This window comes from Callospermophilus lateralis, chromosome 18 (assembly GCF_048772815.1).
Source record: "Callospermophilus lateralis isolate mCalLat2 chromosome 18, mCalLat2.hap1, whole genome shotgun sequence".
Classification (NCBI taxonomy): domain Eukaryota; kingdom Metazoa; phylum Chordata; class Mammalia; order Rodentia; family Sciuridae; genus Callospermophilus; species Callospermophilus lateralis.
Window position 1 is genome coordinate 389,532 of NC_135322.1, and position 18,416 is coordinate 407,947.

The following is an 18,416-nucleotide window of genomic DNA, read 5'->3' on the forward strand; positions in this document are numbered from 1 at the left end:
TTGAGTTTTCATCAGTGGAATTCTGAACTAGGCACCCTTTTGTCTTCTCGTGCTCAATATTATATGTGTAACGTTCATCCCTTTTTCTTTTTCTTTAGGTGGTGTTGGGATGAACCCAAGCCTCCGTGTGCCAGGAGTGGTCTGCCACTACATCCTCAATCTTCACCCACTTTTTACATAAAGCAGTTTTCCCCTCTCATGTTCTGTTGTATAAAATGCCAAGTTCAGCTCACTCCTCTGCGGACGGCCGTCTGTGTCGATTCCACTCGGGGACTTTCACCGGCGATGCTGCCAGGAACCTCTGACCCCAGTCGCCCTCACCGTGTTTTGGATCAGGAACGCGCCTCGAGCGGAACGGCCGGGTGCGGGGCAGGTTATCCCGACCCTGGATCCTGCCCAACCGCTCTGAAGCGCTGACACGGACCGACACTCCGGCCCGGGGGACCTGCTGTCTCCCCGCAGGTGCCTCCTGCAGCCTCTGGGGGCCGCGGAGGCCGCCTCATCGCCATTTCTTTGTTACTGGGATCATTTTTACTACCCAGAACGGACATTCTCCCTCTCAAAGCACACGGACTGCTGGCTCCTGGTCGCAGGCTCGTGGCCCAGACTCGGACCAGCCTTCCACAGCCCTGACTCGACCGCACTGAAAGACGGTGGTTTCTCTCAAGTTCTGCGCGAGTGACATGGCGACAAAGGCTGAGGTGCGCTTAGCTGACTTCTACAGAGTTTTCTAAAAAAAAAAAGAAGGCCTGGAGGAAACACGAGAGGTCCGGGTGAACCGGAGGTCGAGGAGGGGCTGAGTCGGGGGGGGGGGGTGGCGTCCCGGGGGGTGGCGTCCCCACGCACGGCGCTGACGTCGCGGGCGGCGCGGGGCGGAAGGTCGTGAGCTCCCGCGCTCTTCCTCCTCGGTGCCTGGCCGGTCCAGCCGGGACCTCTCGGGCCGCGAACATCCGGGTGCCGAGGGGCGCCTGCGCAGTCTCCGCGAACATGGCTGCCGCCGGCCGCCTGCGGTGAGTCCCACCGCGCCCCTCAACCCCTCGGTGCCTGAGTTTCCCCAGAGGGCGGCGTGGGAGGGGAGCCGCCGGGTGTCTGGGTCGCGGCGTGCGGGTAGGCGGCTTTCAGCGGGTCGGGGCGCGGCGGGCCCGGCTTTCCCTGGGCTCCGGCCGGTGCTCCCGCGGTGGCGTCTCGCCGCGGCCTCCTGGCGCGAGGCAACCCTGGGCGCGGCCCCCCGGAGTCCTGTTCCTGTCCGTCCCGCGGGCTTCGCCGCTGCCTCCGCCGCCTCTGCTGACTTCCGTTTCTATAGAAACGCAGAAAGACTGCGCTGGACTCGGAGACGCCGCCGTGCCCTCCTGGGGTCCGTCCTTTCAGCCACGCGTAATCCGTCTTGTGGGCTGCCCTTCACAGTAAGTTGTGGACGGCGCCTGTCGGGCACCTTCCTCTGCCTAGCGTGAGTTAGAGTTCTGTGAGGAAAAATTGACTTCCAGCGAAATGCCTAGATCTTCGTTGCATAGGCGGACGGATTTTGACAAAATTACCACCATGGAAAGATCCCGTATTCTTTGCCAATTTAAAAAATGTGGTTGGTAGGAACTAGGCTTGAAAAATTTTTTTTTCAGTATAGAGAATTGAACCCAGGGCCTTGTACATGTTAGGAATGCTCCACTGAGCAGGACCCCAGCCCTAAAAATGTTTTAAGTACCATGCTTTGTTCTTCCCTCCCCTATAAAAGGTAAATTATTCTTTTTTCTCTCTCTCTCTCTCTCTTTCTTTCTTTTTTTTTTTTTTTTTTGGTAGGATTGAACCCAAGGGCACTTAACCACTGAACCCTATCCCCAGCCCTTTTTAGTACTTTTTTTTTGGTGGGGGGAGGTACCTGGGATTAAACCCAGCGGCGCTCGACCACTGAGCCACATACCAGCCCTATTTTTTTGAATTTTATTTAGAGACAGGGTCTCAGTGAGTTCCTTAACGCCTTGCTGTTGCTGAGGTTGGCTTTGAACTTGCGATCCTTTGCCTCAGCCTCCACAGTGGCTCGGATTACAGGCGTGCACCACTGTACCCGACTTGGTTTTTATTTTGAGACAGGGTTTTGCTTAGTTACTGAGGCTGGCTTGGAACTTGCAATCCTCCTGCCTCTGCCTCCTGAGCTGCAGGGATTACAAGTGTGCCCCACTGTGCTCTGTGAATTTTACTCTTTTTCTATTGCTTGTTTTCTTTCTATACCTAGCTTTCCTGCCCCCTCCACTCCATTCCCCCGCCCTTCCACCCAGTCTTTTATTTTGAAAGTTTTACACCTGCAAAAAAGCTGCAGGAACAGTTTAGTGAACACTTGTAAAGTCATCCAGGTTCTCAGGTTATTAACAGTTTACCACATAAGCTTTACTTTTTTACCTTTCTAAAACACATGCACACACGTTCTCTTTTTGTATTTTACATGTATACAGAGTTGCACAGGCTGGTGTGATACAGGTGAAAATTTATATACACTTACTTTTTTATTTTTATAATTTTTTATTTTATTTATTTATTTTTATGTGGTGCTGAGGATTGAACCCAGGGCCTTGCACGTGTGAGGCGAGTGCTCTACCGCTGAGCCATAACCCCAGCCCCACATACACTTACTTATGTTGGCTTTATCACTGAAAGTGTATTGTGGACATCATGACACTTCACCCTGAAATATTTTCACCTGCACTTCCTAAGCACAAGAACATTCTTGAACAAAACTAAAGTGTTGTTGTGACATCCAAGTTCTGTATTATTGGTAAGCAATTTTTGTGTAATGTAAAATCTGCATGTAGCTAAGTTGTTTTTGTATTTGGTTTGAATTAGAATCCAGTCCAGGAACAATGTTAAATTTAGTTTTCATGTCTTTTTAGTTTCCTTCAATCTGTGATCTTATTGTTGTTGCTTTTTCTTTCAAGACATTAACTTTGTTTTTTTAAGAGCCAACTGGTTATTTTGTAGTTTGTCCTCTTAGTGTTCAATTGATATTCTCATGATTAAATTCAGGTTCTCCATCTTTCACAGGAAATTAACTGAAGTCATACCCTTTTTGGTGCGCCACATGAGGAAGAACATGAAGCTGGTTGTGGTCAAACTTTGTCATGTGGTTAAAGACCTGTCTTCCAGGGCTCTCCACCTTTTCCCTATTGTACTTATTAAATCATCCTTGGGGTAACACTTTTAGTAATTTAAAAAAAAATTTTTTTAAATATGTGTTTTTAGTTTCTGATGGGTCTTTATTTTATTCATTTATTTATATGAGGTTCTGAGAAGCAAACAATGCCTCACACATGCTAGGCATGCACTCTGCCACTAAGCCACAACCCCATCCTCAATAATTGTTATTTTTTAATTTATGGTATGTTATTTATTCTTTTTATTTATTTATTTTTATTATAGTTGTAGACGGACAGCATGCCTTTATTTGTTTAGTTTCTTATGCTGTGCTAAGGATCAAACCCATTGCCTCACACATAGTGGTCAGCGCTCTGCCACTGAGCTACAGCCCCAGCTCATGTTATTCATTCATATATAGTCATATGTTTCAAATCTTTTTTATATGTTTAGTGTTTTTTGTGTATTAAGACTCTTCATCCTGGGGCTGGGGCTGTGGCTTAGCAGTAGAGTGCTTGTCTAGCACGTGCGAGGTGCTGGATTCGATCCTTAGCACCATGTTAAAAAAAATGAATAAATAAAATAAAGGTATCATGTCCAACTACAAGTAAAAAAAAATTTTAAAAAGACTCTTCATCCTGATAACTCAAGAATATTCTTTACTATATATTTTATTTTAATCATACTCAAGTTTCTTTGTGTGTGTGTGCATTTTTTTTTTAACAAATAGTTCTTTGATCCATCTGGATTTTATGTGTGTGACAGTATGTACAATTTAGATTTTGTAATTTTTTTCTCATCTGAAAAGGCAGTGAGAGAAATACAAGTGTCTTAACTGAGGTATGAGGTTATGAGGCTTTTTTTTTTTTTTTTTTGATACTGGTCCTTAACCAAGGAGTCACATCCTCACCCGTTTTTATTTTTTGAGACATAGTCTTGCTAAATTGCTTAGGGCCTTGCTAATTTGCTGAGACTGACTTTGAACTTGCAATCCTTCTGCCTCAGCCTCCCCATTTGGAGGTTTAGGCCACTTTTACCATCTTCCAAATTAAGCACCAGAGTGTATTTGCGGCTGTTGGTCCTTCCCTTCCTTTCACTGACTGCTTAGTTACTGCAACCTAGTGAAGAGCCTCAACTTTGGGAGTACATTCCAGCTCCTCCTCTTTTCTTTTGAAGGGATTGTCTTGGCTTTTTCAGGTGCTGTTCTCATTTGTGTGAATTATAGAAATGGTCTGTCCTGCTATAGTGAGATTCCTCCAGAAATCTGCATTAGGAAGGCATTGCTTTTCCAGGTGGTCTGGTGAGAGTCCTCCTGGTTTCAGCCCTGGGCCCCTTCATCCTTTGCACCATCTCTAGCTCCCCACTAGCTCAAGTGTCCTTTCAAGTCTTCAGTATTTTTTTAGTGGTGTAGGATTTTTGTTAGTTTTTGTTTTCTATTTTTTATGGGACTTTAATTTTTAAGACATTTTTTGTTGGTTATTTTTTCAGGAAGATTTTGATTTGGGGTGTCAGTGGTTATTCAGCAAATGATCATTTACTGGGTACCTAGATTCATCTAGAAACACACAGACAGCGATCCCTGCTGGGCAGTGCTTATGATTTCAGGCGTTATTTCTCCTGTTGAGCTCAGGCATTTAAAAAAGTGATTATCCCTGAGCCTGATCTAGTGTGCATGCTTGTACTCCCAGCAACTCAGGAGGCTGAGGCAGGAGGATTGCAAGTTCCAGGTCATTCTGGCAATTTAGCAAGACCTTGCCTCAAAGTAAAAAGAAGGGCTGGGACTATAGCTCTGTGATGGAGCACTCCTGTCTTTAATACCCAGTACCAACAAAACAAAACAACCTACCTGTTTTACCAAAGAAAAAAAGGATTATATTTAACTGAGAAGAAAAAAATGATAACTTATTATTACTTTATTATCGTAGTGAGAATTTAAATTATTCTTAACAGGAATAATGTGCTTTGTGGATTGATGTAGACTGCTAAATTCTTTTTTTAAAAAAATATTTTCTAGTTGTCAATGGACCTTTATTTATATGAGGTGCTGAGAATTGAACCCAGTGCCTCACACATGCTAGGCAAGCACTCTACCACTGAGCTAGGACCCAACCCTGGACTGCTAAACTCTAAAATAATAATTTCTATTATTTATTATGCATTTATACTCTGCCAGATATGTATATGGATGCCATGTGCATATTGTTACATTATTATTACATTATTGTTATATGTATTATATCATTTAATTCTTACAGTGATGATGAATTGGGTAGCATTAGTGTTCTCATTTTTTACCTGAGGAAACTGGGGCTTGAGAGAAGACTTGAGTTAGCAGAGCTGGCTTTTGACCCAGAACCTGCTCACATCCAGAACATGCTGCCTTGTACTCAGTTTGGCTATTTCAGAGCAGTTTTACTTAGAAGATATGAGGCAATATCTATGACTAAATGTACTTTTTGATTAAATGAGTTTAGAAACTTACTAGTGTGTGGGAATCTTATTATTAAAGAAATGGTCAGATCTTTTCTCTGCAACAGGGAAGGAGCGTGAAAAACATTTCTTTTTGTGTAAAAACATAAAACAAAATTATCCATTTGTTTTAATGTGAAATCAAAAGAAAAACTAGGTGTTGGGGCCACTGTGGAGAGAAAAGATGGGACACACACACACACACACACACACACACACACACTGACCAAGAGGGGTAAATGTTCTACTCAAAATGCAAGGGCAGCTTCCCAAGCTATTGCTGAAATAGGTTAACGGAGCAAGCTGGGCTTTTATTTTGGAGAAAAAGTGGGGCTGGGGTGATAATGGCCTTGCATTTGTTGGGGCTTGCATGTTTGATCTTGGTGCTGGCAGCAAATAGGAGGCATGGAGGCTTTCTTATTAGCTTTCCTAGATGTGGGGAGAGGGCTGCAAGTCAGCAATCACGCAGTAATCAGATGGGTTACTTTATTAGGTCAGGATTAGAGTGAGTGGCAAATGATTTTGTTAAGGCATGGATTCTTTGAACAAATAAGGTAGGCATTATGGGTGGTCCACAGAGATGGTGGGAGCCAGGTGGATGGGCAGGTCTGCTGAGGTCTGTCAACGTCAAGTACCCAGCATTGAGTGTGAGTGGTGCTCCTGCAGGGCCTGGGACCAGGAATGAGACCCTTTAGAGCTGAGTGCCTAGAATGGTGTTCTATACAAGCCCACCACATCACTGCGAAACCATTATTTCTCTTTCGAAGTTCCAAAGTGTCAGAAATGTGCCGGGTGGGGTTCTTACCCTAATAGACTCAACACACTTTTTTTTTGAGCAGCTTTATTTAGATAAAATTCACATCCCATACAGTTCACCCTTTTAAGGCATACAATTCAATGATTTTTATTATATTCACTGGCTTATACGTATCTTCCCACAGTTAATTTTGGAATATTTTCATCATCCCTGTCCCTTGCAAAAGAAAACCAATACCTGCTGGCAGTCACTGCTCATCTCCCCACCCCTCTTACCCCTTGGCAGTCACTAACCTTTCTGTCTATGCAGGTGTCTGTTCTGGGCATTTTGTATAAAACCCATAATTTTTGATTCTTAGTGTCTGGCTCTTTTTTTTTTTTGGTGATGCTGGGGATTGGACCCAGGGGTGCTCTACCACTATGCAACTTCTCCAGCCTTTTGTTATTTTTATTTTTTGGTTTGAAAAAGTTTCTTGATAAATTGCTGAGGCCAGCCTCAGACTTGCAATCCTCCTGCCTCAACAGTTGCTGGGATTACAGGCCTATGCCGCTGCATTTGACTATATGTCTGGCTTCTATTATTTAGCAAAATATTTTCAAGATACATCTATATTGTAACATGTGACTCTACTTTGTTCATTATTATTGATGAAAAGTAGACCAGATCAAATCTTTTGTTTCTGAAGTGTTCCAAGATAGACTTCAATGTTTAAAAGAAAAAATTTGTTAAAATGGCTTGAGTTTCATCTTGTTAGGTTCCACTTTGTAAACTTCCACCCTTGTAGTTACCCATTGTGCATGTACTAGTCTTCTAGAACCAAGTAGGTTAACCTGAAACAGCTGGCTGGGAGGAACTCTCCAGGACTTGTTTTTTCTAAAGAAAAGTATTTAGAGGAACAAAACTTAAACCTCCTTAGGTGTTTTACAAAGTCATTCAAAAAGTAACCCAGTGAGACTTGTGAATGGAAATATGTAGTACCCAGTCAACATTCTGCTTTAAAGAGTAATAAATGCAGATGAGTTTTAAAAACAAGAGTATTTCATTATATCACATTTTGTTTCTCCTTTTGCCAATTAATGGATGTTAAATTGTTTCTACATTTTTCATATTACAAATAATGCTGTGAACATTCATATTCAGTTTTTAAGAAATGGACCATTTGGTTTTTTTTGGAATAGCTACCTTAGGAGCTGATTCTGGTCATCCTAGTGAGTATGAAATGTGATCATGTTCTGTTTTGGTTTGTACTTTTCTCTTGGTCAGTAATGTTGGGTATATTTGGTTTATTGGCCAATTGTATATCTTCTTTCGAGAACTACCTATTCAGATCTTTTGTCCATTTAAAAACTTTGTTTTAGTTGTAGATGGACATAATACCTCTATTTTATTTATTTTTAGGTGGTGCTGAGGATCAAACCCAGTCAGGTGCTAGAGAATATGTGTTAATCTTCTGTAAAGTTGGATTAGATGAAGGAGCAGGTGCTGCTGGGGAACAAAACTTAAACCTCCCTAGGTGTATTACAAAGTCATTAAAAAAGTAACTCAGTAAGGCTTGTGAATGGAGTTATGTAGTACCCAAATAGTGCAATTTGTTAACTTTTTAGGTAGATGAGGATGGTACCTCTGTGGAAACAGCTCTCAGCACATAGGACTCAAGGCATCCCAGGATGCCTTACCCACAGGGCAGGTCGGTCTCCCTGTGTCTTACCTAAGCAGCACAGTTCTCCAGCTTTGAAGTCCCACAGGGATGAGACAGTGCTCATGTGCTTTTTTTTTTGGCGGGGGGAGGGGGTGGAACCCAGGGCTTAGTGTGTGCTAGGCAAGCACTTTACCATTGAACCACACCACAGCCCAGCATCCTGTATATACAAAGATTTGGATTAAACTTCTCCAGTGGTAATGGATAAGAGGACAGGTTGGTTAGGGAAAGAATCAGGAATACTAGGGTCTCCAGACAAGTATGTACAGCGTCAGAGGAGGAGTAGGAAATAGAGAGCCCCCAAATATGTGAACAACATTGTGATGAGTTTTTAACAACATTATTTTTGCCATTGTACTGCCAAAAGTATATAAATGTATGGGAGGGGGCTGGGGAGTACTCAGTGGGAGAGCACTTGCCTAGCACATATGAGGCACTGGGTTCGAGCTCAGCACCACATAAATAATTACATAAATAAAACAAAGGTATTGTGTCCACTTACAACTATAAAAAAATTAAAAAAAATAAATATGTGGGAGGGCAACGATGTAAGATATTTTTAAGACAATCTTAATTTATGAAGTTCAGTAAGATTCTTGCATGAATTGCCTTAATGTAATGCCATTATCCTTAATTTGTCCTAATGTCTTCTATATACTTGTGATAATTTGTTACTTCACTGTGGAACTCAGGTCCTTGTCATCTGAGAATGGCTTAGTGGTTTAGACTGCTGTAGGAAAATGCCATAAACTGTGTGTCTTATGAACAACAAAGTTTTGTTTCTTAGAGATCTGGGGACTAGGAGGTCCAAGAGCAAGGCAACAGAGCCTTGGTGCTGGGTGAGGGCCTGCTTTCTGGGTCCTGGCTTATCCTCATGTGGTAGAAGGTGGGTAATGGAGCTCTCTGGGACTGCTGCTTTTTTCTATGACACACTTTATATATTTCAAATGGACAAAAAAATTGTTTTACTTATAGTACCTTAAGATAAATTGCCTTTGTGAGCTTACTTTCCAGACCTTGAGATCTACAAGACATATCTAGAAAATTTACTTTTGTGGAAAACGAAGACTGCCTGTAGTTTTTTTTTTTTTTTTTTTCCTTCACAAATGGCTGTAACACTATCCTTTTGGTGGTTCAGGGACTTTATTATTTTCTTTAGGCATCATTAAGTCCTGCAACTCTTACAGAATAACTTTGATGATATATAAATTCTGTCATTTTGCTAGCCAGTTGTTGGGTCCATCACTCAATTAAAACCTTTAACTCCATTCAAATTTACTTTTATTACTGAAAGGTGAGTGACTCACCCGAGATGGAGATTCAGCCAAGAAATTTATTGGGGGGCTGCCCAAAGGGAAAGAAAAGGAGAGGCAGAGAGAGAGCAGAGAGAGGAGAGGAGGAGGGCAGAGAGAAAGAGAGCAAAGGAAGAGAGCAGAGTGAAAGAGAAAGAGACAGAGGAGAGAAAGAAGAGGAAGAGGGCAGAGAGTGTGAGCTTGCAAGCTTTGGCTTAAGAAGGTTTGCCTAGGCGATGTGGCCGGTGCTGATTGGCAGGGCGACTCGGGAACAGCGTGCAGATACCGTGTCCTGTGGGGATGGGTCGAGAAAACTTTTGAATTTGGCGTCCTTTGGCTTGGTGCTCTTTGGAGAGGAGAGAGAGGGGTAAGGGATTCCGTGATGTTCTCGCGAGATGGAAACTTAATTTTAGTGGGGAGTCTCTCACACACCCAATAATTAGAAATCTTACAGAAGGGATTGATTTTGAGTATTTAGGCCTACAATTCTATTTTAAGGCTTTAGTTTTCATGAACAGTTCTTGGAGGCCCAATTATCCCTGTCTGTCCTTCCTTCCTTCCTTCCTTCCTTCCTTCCTTCCTTCCTCCCTTCCTCCCTCCCTCCCTCCCTCCCTTCCTTCCTTCCTTCCTTCCTTCCTTCCTTCCACGAACCCAAGACACTCAACCACTGAGCCACATCCCCAGCCCTTTTAAGATATATTTTATTTAGGGCAGGGTCTTGTTGAGTTGCTTAGGGCCTTGCTAATTTGCTGAGGCTGGCTTTGAACTTGCAATCCTCCTGCCTCAGCCTCCCTAGCTGCTTGGGATTACAAGTGTGCACCTCTACGCCTGGCATCCCTGTCCATCTTGTGTCATGTCTTCATCATCTTCTAGACCTCAGCTAACTGGGCCATCTCCTACTTGTTTCTGGTATTCTGTTTCTTCCAACAGTTGGAAATTTCAAGGAACTTTACCCCTGAGCCAGTGGTGGTTGCCATTTTGTGTCCTTGGGGATTTTTTAATAAGGATGTCAATCCTTTTTTTTTTTTTTTTGGTACTAGGGGCATTTAACCACTGAGATAGATGCCTAGCCTTTTTATTATTTGAGATAGGGTCTTGCTAGGATGCTTAGGGCATTGCTGAATTGCTGAAGCTGGCCTTAAATGTGGAATCTTCCTGCTTCAGCCTACTGCGCTGGTGGATACAGGCATGTGCTGTTGTGCTGGCTGTCAGTCTCATTCCTGAGAGCTGCACCCTCGTGATCCATTTGCCTCCCCCAAAGCTCTACCTTCTAATTCCATAACGTTGAAGATGGGATTTCAGTATGACTTTTGGAAAGGGTGACATTCAAGTCCAGGCAAAAGATGTAGCTGAAATGGCTACTTATCATCAAGGAGTGAGAATCCATTGTGAGGAAGGAGTCTAAGTTGAGGGCAGTATCTGGATCTGTTGTAAGCTTCCTTCTGCATGAAGGAGCTTCCCCTGGTGTCTTAGAACACAGTCCAGGAAGCCATCCGTGAATTACACGAGGATCTTCTCTCGATATAGTAGCCAGGGAGATTTAGGGTTGACATTGCGAAGCATCCATGGCTCTCCTGCGGCAATAGACTGCCCAGTGCACATGACCTTTATCTCTGTTCTGTGAGGAAGATCCCTCGTAGTAGCTCCGGAGATGGACGTAACCTATTGGGAATTGAGCACCTTTAACCTTTTTTGGTGAAGAACATTCTGTGGAAGGCCTTTGATGTTTCCCAATATAAATAAAGCAGGCACGGGCTCCATTTTGGCCAGAGTCTAGAAGCTTGATCCATCTGATTGGCTTACTCATCCTGCCCCTGCTTTTGAAACTACTCTCTGTGTCCTCTGTTTTTTTTCCACCATTCTATTTTTTCTAGCTTTTATTTCTCATCCAGCCTATTCCACCAAGGGGAACCCTATTTCCAACACCTACATTGGACGTGGACAAGAACCTAGTACTATGGTACCTGAGTGCTCAGGTTGCTGGTCCACAGAATGGTCAAGGGGTGGTGTTATTGTGGTGTAGGGATCAAACCCTGAGCTCCACACATGCTGGCAAGTGCTCTGCCACTGAGCTACTTCCCTGAACCAGTGAACTGCATTTTTACCTCCAGAATCTTTTATCTGAAAATTCCCTTCGAGAGGTCATATCGTCCTGTGCATTCTGCTTATCTCCTTTTTTAGACTGTACTTGTGAACCTGCCCTCAAGGTGAGGGGTGTGCTCTGGAGCCTTATTTTCACAGGATGACCAGAGGCTGCACAGGCCCTGTGCCTCAGGAAGGCAGTCGTGGCAGCCTCAGGAGGCACACTGGGTGGGAGCAGCAGCTGTGAGCAGGGACCCCTGAGCAGCCGGCCCCTCCATGGCATGGCTTAAAGCTGTGGACAGAGTCGGTGCCTGAGCTTGGTTTGGCTTCCACGTGGATTAGGGTATTGCTCACCTCAGTTTGGTGTTCCTACTTAGTTTTTGGGCAGGGTGTGGTGGCACACACCTGAAATCCCAGCGATTTGAGAGACTAAGGCAGGGGGATCACAAGTTCAAGGCCCACATCAACAATTTAGTGAGGCCCTCAGCCGTTTAGTAAAACGCTGTCTCAAAATAAAAATTTAAAAAGTAAGGGCTGGGGTTGTGGCTCAGTGGTAGAGCACTCACCTAGCATGTGTGAGGCACTGGGTTTGATCCTCAGCACCACATAAAAATAAATAAAAACATTGTGTGTCCACCTACAACTAATATATATATATATATATATATATATATATATATATATATATATATATTTATATATATATATATATATATATATATTTATATAAATAAATAAATAAATAAATAAATAGTTCAAGAGGTGTGGATCAGTGGTAAAGGGTTCCTGGGTTTAATCCCTGGTACTGCCCCTGCAAAAAACAAACAAAAATGTTTGTAGTTCAAGCTTTCATTAAATGCACTTTGAATTTGAGTTAAAGAGGTCTGCTATTTAATTGGAACATCTTGACTCTGAGTTGGGGAGATCTCCTTGAATTGCTTTTTGGAAGTACTAAGGTGTAGGGAGCTGCCTTCCACTTCAGGTGGTGATATGAGCAGTTGCATTGGCAGGTATTCTCATGCTTCATGTTCTTGCATTCCTGAGAGCAATCCAGCTGTGCTGTTTAGGGATTTTCCACTGTTCCTTGATGAAATCTGCATTTCACAACAAATATTATATATGTATCACTTCTTGCACTTTCCTTATGGTCACTTCTTGCCAAAGTCTTTCCCCCACTGTTTCTCAAATTTATTTATTTATTTATTTGTTAGACATGGGCACAATATCTTTATTTTGTTTATTTTTATGTGGTGCTGAGGATCGAACCCAGAGTCTCTCATGTGCGAAATGAGCACTCTGCCACTGAGCCACAACCCCAGCCCTCTCAAATTTAATAATTAATATTTTATGTCATTTGATTTGCCATTTTTATTTATATTTTTGAGATAGTGTCTTGCTATGGTAATAGTGTTTCTATTTTGAGATGGGGTCTCACTAAGTTGGCCTCAAACTTTTGATTCTCCTGCCTCGACCACTTTGTCATTTTTAAGTATGAGAAATAAAACATTACACGTCAAGTCCTAATCCCCTTGAGTCCCTACTACCACAGGCAAAAATAAGTAATGTGCATTTGTTTAACCTATTTTTGTTTTTACTCCTTGGTATATCTTGAGAAATATTTTTCTTTAAAATATCTTTTTTACTTCTGACACATAGCCATTGAACGTATTCATGGAGTGCAGTGTGACATTTCTTGCAAATCTTAATGTTGAACAGTGAGCTCAGTAACCTTCATTTTCTCCTTTTTTTTAAGTCAAGCAATTTTAATAGGTTAATTGTAATCAGTAAAAGCACAAGTAACACAAAAGACTTGAATTTCATATCTTTAACAACTTTTCATAGTCCTTACTGTAAGGTGTTGAGGAAGGGACCCATGCTTTTTTGACTTTCTTGGTTTATGACCACGGTCAGCAAATGTTCCACGTGTGCCTAGAAGGCATCTGGCTCTGATGAGTGCGTGCTCCTTCATCCCAGTGTGATCAGGCTGGCTGTGTACATTCTCTCCTGCTTATCCCCATTCCGTTTTTTTGAATTTCCATTTCTGAGAGCATCTCACTGTGGTTGGATTTAGGTTATCTCCCTGCATTCTGGGTAAGACTTTTGCTCTGTATTTTGCTGCATTTTCTAGGTGTTCCATTGCCCTGTGATCCTTGCTGGATGTTTGTTTGCTTGTCAAGGGATACAGGGCCCTTCCTTGGTTGGCTTTGCCTGTTCCACCCTGATGCTTTTGTCTTCTGTGTCTTTCTGCTTTGGTGTTTCTGTTATAAACTGTTCAAGAGAGTTGTTCTGTCCCATTAAAGCTGTTCGCATTTACTGTTATTGGCGATATCATACTTCTTACCTTTTATTTAGCCTGTTTTAATTGTGCTGTTTGAACCCTGTATCAGCTGCTCCTGAATTGATCTGGCTTTCTTATTATTCTTCCTTCCACAAGGGTTTTTGTACTTCAGTGCTATTGACATTTGGGGTTGGGCCATTCCCTGTTGTGAGGACCATCCTGTGCATCACAGGACATTCATCAGCGCCCCTGGCCTCTGCCCCTAGATGCTAGAAGCCCTAGTCTTGAAGTCAGAAGCATTTCCCAAGACTGCCATGTGTCTTCTGGGGACAGAGCCTTCTGCAGGTGAAATCCACTACCTAGTCTGGGGATGGAGCTCCGTGGTAGAGTGCTTTTGTCTGGCATGTGTGAGACCCTGTGTTCAACCCCAGCACTGCCTGACACACACACCAAGCTCCCTCTGGGCTTGGAAGTTTTGTATCACGCTTACTCTTTTATTTTTGACAAGCTGTAACAGGAATCAGAGAAAACTCAAGGACTTTGTCTCCATTTTCCCTTGTCAGAGGCAACAAGCCACTGCCGCCCACCGCCCTCTGGCTAACCCTAAATTGTTGGCACTGCAATCCCATCTCCCTCTCTCCCTTCTGGGTTTTTCCTGATGAATAGCACTTCTCCATTCCTTTGGCTAGTGTCCTTGGAGTTCAGTTCTGTCTTTGCTTTTCTGACTCTGCCCTTATCTCATTAACTCTGGGTTCCTAATTGCTATGGGGTGATCTGTGGCAGTAGTTCCCACTGTTTACTGGTGCTGTGTCTCGCCCTCTGACCATCTCCACAGGCTTGGCTGATTCACGGCTTCCTGCCTATAATTCTTGCTTGTTGAGTCTGAGATGCCTAAATGGAATTGCTGGATGGGGGTTTTGCCCATTTTGTTGTTTGTTTCTTATGAGACATCTCTTCAGTTGCCCAGGCGGGCCTGGGACTTGTGCTTCTCCTACCTCAGTGTTCTCAGTAGCTGGGATCACAAGCAGGTACTACTGTGGCAGCTTTTCATGTCTTGTTTTAACAGCTGCTCCCAAATTATCCTGACCAGCTGACTGACCACTTTATATGCCTTTTGAGTTCTCATGTGACCTGCATGAGTTTTGTACTGTCACATTTTTTCTTTTGCTTATGTGAAATATACATATATTGTGGTCTTAAAGTTACAGTTTGTAATTGCTCAAATATCGTTGACAGAGAGAATGAGCATGTATATTCCTTTACTCTCTAGGAAGTACTTCTTGGTAGCCTTTTTTATATATATATTTTAGAGAGAGAGAGAGAATTTTTAATATTTATTTTTTAGTTTTCGGCTGACACAACACCTTTGTTTGTATGTGGTGCTGAGGATCGAACCTGGGCCGCACGCATGCCAGGCGAGTGCGCTACTGCTTGAGCCACATCTCCAGCCCCACTTTTATATTTTATAATATTTTCTCTCCATCTGCCACTTGTGTCTTTTGTTTGAGGGTTTTTTTTTTGTTTGTTTGGCTCAGGGCCACTTAACGACTGAGCCACATCCCTGCCCTTTTATGTATCTTATTTGGAGACAGGGTCTAGCTGAGTTGCTTAAGGCCTTGCTGAGTTGCTGAGGCTAGCTTTGAACTTGTGAACCTTCTGCCTCATCCTCTCCAGCCGCTGGGATTATAGGTATGGGCCACTGCACCCTGCCTTGTGTTGTCTTTTATTGTGTGGAAATTTTAAATATTGATGTCAGATTTTTTTCTCATTTTACCTCTCCCTTGCACAGATGTGAATTTTGAAAAGAAAACAAGTAAAAATACATATACATCTAGCCCATCACTGTTTTCTATTTCTCTTTCAGATACAGGTTTGTGTGCTTTACTCTGTCTTTTTCTTTTCAGCTTGGGACATGAGACTGGAAGCATTAGTCCAGAATGTTCCTGAGGACCTACTATCCTGTGACACAGACATGGAAGGTCCCACAAGGGAGGCCCCCTGCTTCTCCGTTCCAAGTGGCAGTTGGGACTGTGAGAGCCACGAGAGACACTTGAGACAGTCTGCTTTAACTCAGGAGAAGCCAGTGGCTCAGGAAGTATTCTGTGAATATCTTGGTTTTGGGGAGCATTTGAGTGCAAGTTCAGGCTGTTTGCCACCTCAGAGAGTGCCCGCCACAAACGGTTTCCATGTATGTGATTCAGATGTTGAAATTTTGGATTGTGGAAGAACGTATAGCCATTCCCTGGATGTCGCTCAGTGTGGAAGAGGTCACATGAGAGAGAAGCCCCATAAATACCCAGGAAATGTTAAGTCTTTCAACCATTTTACTCTCCTTGGTGACCAAAAACTGATGAAAAGGGGCAGGAAACCTTACCAAGGGAAGGATATTGGGGACGTCTTTGCTCTGAGCTCGTCTCTTCATGGAAGCAAAAGTCGTCCCATGGAGAAACCATATAAATGCACTGAATGTGGCAAATGCTTCAGACGGAACTCATCCCTTGTTTTGCATCACCGAACTCACACTGGAGAGAAACCATATGCCTGTAATGAGTGTGGAAAATCCTTCTCCAAGAACTACAACCTGATTGTGCATCAGAGGATCCATACAGGAGAGAAGCCCTATAAATGCTCTAAATGTGGGAAAGCTTTTAGTGATGGGTCAGCTCTGACACAGCACCAAAGGATCCACACAGGCGAGAGACCTTATGAATGTCTAGAATGTGGTAAGACATTCAACCGAAACTCATCCCTGATTTTGCATCAAAGAACTCATACAGGGGAAAAGCCATATAGATGTAATGAGTGTGGGAAACCCTTTACTGACATCTCCCACCTCACTGTACATCTCAGAATCCACACTGGTGAGAAGCCCTATGAGTGTAGCAAATGTGGAAAGGCTTTCCGAGATGGCTCATACCTCACTCAGCACGAGAGGACTCATACCGGAGAGAAGCCCTTTGAGTGTTTGGAGTGTGGGAAATCCTTCAACCGCAATTCCCACCTCATTGTGCATCAAAAAATCCATTCTGGGGAGAAACCCTACGAATGTAAAGAGTGTGGGAAAACGTTCATTGAAAGTGCATACCTCATCAGGCACCAGAGGATTCATACTGGAGAGAAGCCCTATGGGTGTAATCAGTGTCAGAAACTTTTCAGGAACATTGCTGGCCTCATCCGGCACCAGAGGACTCATACTGGTGAGAAACCCTATGAGTGTAATCAGTGTGGCAAGGCTTTCAGGGATAGCTCCTGTCTGACCAAGCACCAGAGAATTCACACCAAGGAGACTCCATACCAGTGTGTAGAATGTGGAAAGTCTTTCAAGCAGAACTCTCACTTATCGGTACACCAGAGACTCCATGACAGGGAGGGTCCCAGCCAGTGTCCTCAGTGTGGGAAAGTGTTCAGAAGAAGTGCATCCCTTGTCCGACATCAGAGAGCACACCCTAAAGACCAGCCTGTATAAACATAGTGGATGCTGGGCCACAGTTCTCTCAGCTTAGTGTGATGGCACCATTCCCCGGTAAGTAGAGAAGAGTCCTCAGGGCACCAGAGACTCGATGGACAAGCCATTCCATAGCCTGTTACATCTGTTAGTGGTGAATCTCCTGGAGAAAATACTGGATGATGATAAATGGGGAAGAGTGCATCAGGAATGGCTGAGCCTGTGCAGAACATGGTAGTGTGACACTGGAATAAAAAATGGGGGAATGTCAGCAAGACAGTTCCCAGAGAGATCCACCCACTTCCCATGAGGGTACTCCCACTGGGAAGAGCCTGTGTGAGTCCAACAAGCAATCCCTAGGAAGAATCCTGTGAGAATGAATGTTCACTTCATGTACCCGAGCACCTGGATATAACCTGTGGGATCAGAAAGAGAAACTTTGGCAGGAGCTCATGCTGAGCTTTTGTATCAGCAAAGACACGCTGGTGAGCCATCCCACACAGTGCTCCACCTGCAGCAGCCACAGGATTGCAGTTAGACTTTGATGTGTGAATGACAGAGTACTGCCAGAATGCTAAGGACTCCTTAGAAGGGGAATTGGACCCAGGAGGTGCTGGTAGACAAGGAGGTCATCCCTTTTAAGACTACAGCAGGCTCTTCTGTGATGGAGGCCTGCTGAGGAAACATGGTCCATTGCATTGGTGTTGAAACAAGATCCCGAGCTGTCGGGTTTGCATACCCATTCCCACACGCACCATTGTTGCTCCTGGAGGCCATTTCCCATTCATTCCTTTCAGCCACTCTGAATAATTATAAAGGTTTTGTTGCTATGTTGAAAATGATTATGATGTTTCAAAAAGAAGGTGTAAGAGATTTATTGTCCTTACAGTCCACGTAAAGATATGTGTGCATATGGATGTAGATAGAAGTAGATGTTGGAGAAATAAACAAATGGCTTTGTTAGAGAATTGGAATTATGTCTGGGCTTTTTTCTCTGTTACAGATCATCAATAATTTGATAATGAGATAAAAGGAAAGCCGAGAGGATGTGAATTTGGGGTTTCTTGGGCCTTCTTTGCCAGTGGGGACTAGATTAGGGCTATGGAAGCTGTAGCATTAGGTGTGCATCCAGGAATAAGCATCTCTGGAATCTGCATTCCTCAGCTTAGGCAGGAGAATCATTTTCTTCCTTGGGACATGGATAGAATGGGTTTGTTGTTGTGGAGGAGAGCATGGGTCTCAGGGAACAGGAGAGCAAAGAAAATTCTGGAACA

General features: G+C 43.5%; 1 protein-coding gene across 3 annotated transcripts; it reads left to right on the plus strand.

Annotated features, from left to right (window-relative positions):
• Positions 1 to 363: 363 nt before the first annotated feature.
• Znf329 (zinc finger protein 329) lies at positions 364 to 18,110 on the plus strand. 3 transcript variants are annotated; one of them, XM_076839400.2, is made up of 3 exons: positions 364 to 701; positions 1,304 to 1,403; positions 15,602 to 18,110. In XM_076839400.2, the coding sequence occupies exon 3, from the start codon at positions 15,610 to 15,612 to the stop codon at positions 17,161 to 17,163; it is 1,554 nt and encodes a 517-aa protein (XP_076695515.2). In that variant the 5' UTR covers positions 364 to 701; positions 1,304 to 1,403; positions 15,602 to 15,609; the 3' UTR covers positions 17,164 to 18,110. The 3 variants fall into 3 exon arrangements, 2 of the variants coding, with proteins under 2 accessions (XP_076695515.2, XP_076695516.2); XM_076839401.2 differs by lacking the exons at positions 364 to 701; positions 1,304 to 1,403 and adding an exon at positions 931 to 1,010; XR_013089298.2 differs by lacking the exons at positions 364 to 701; positions 15,602 to 18,110 and adding an exon at positions 3,031 to 3,169 and having other exon boundaries at positions 1,332 to 1,403.
• The last annotated feature ends 306 nt before the right edge of the window (positions 18,111 to 18,416 follow it).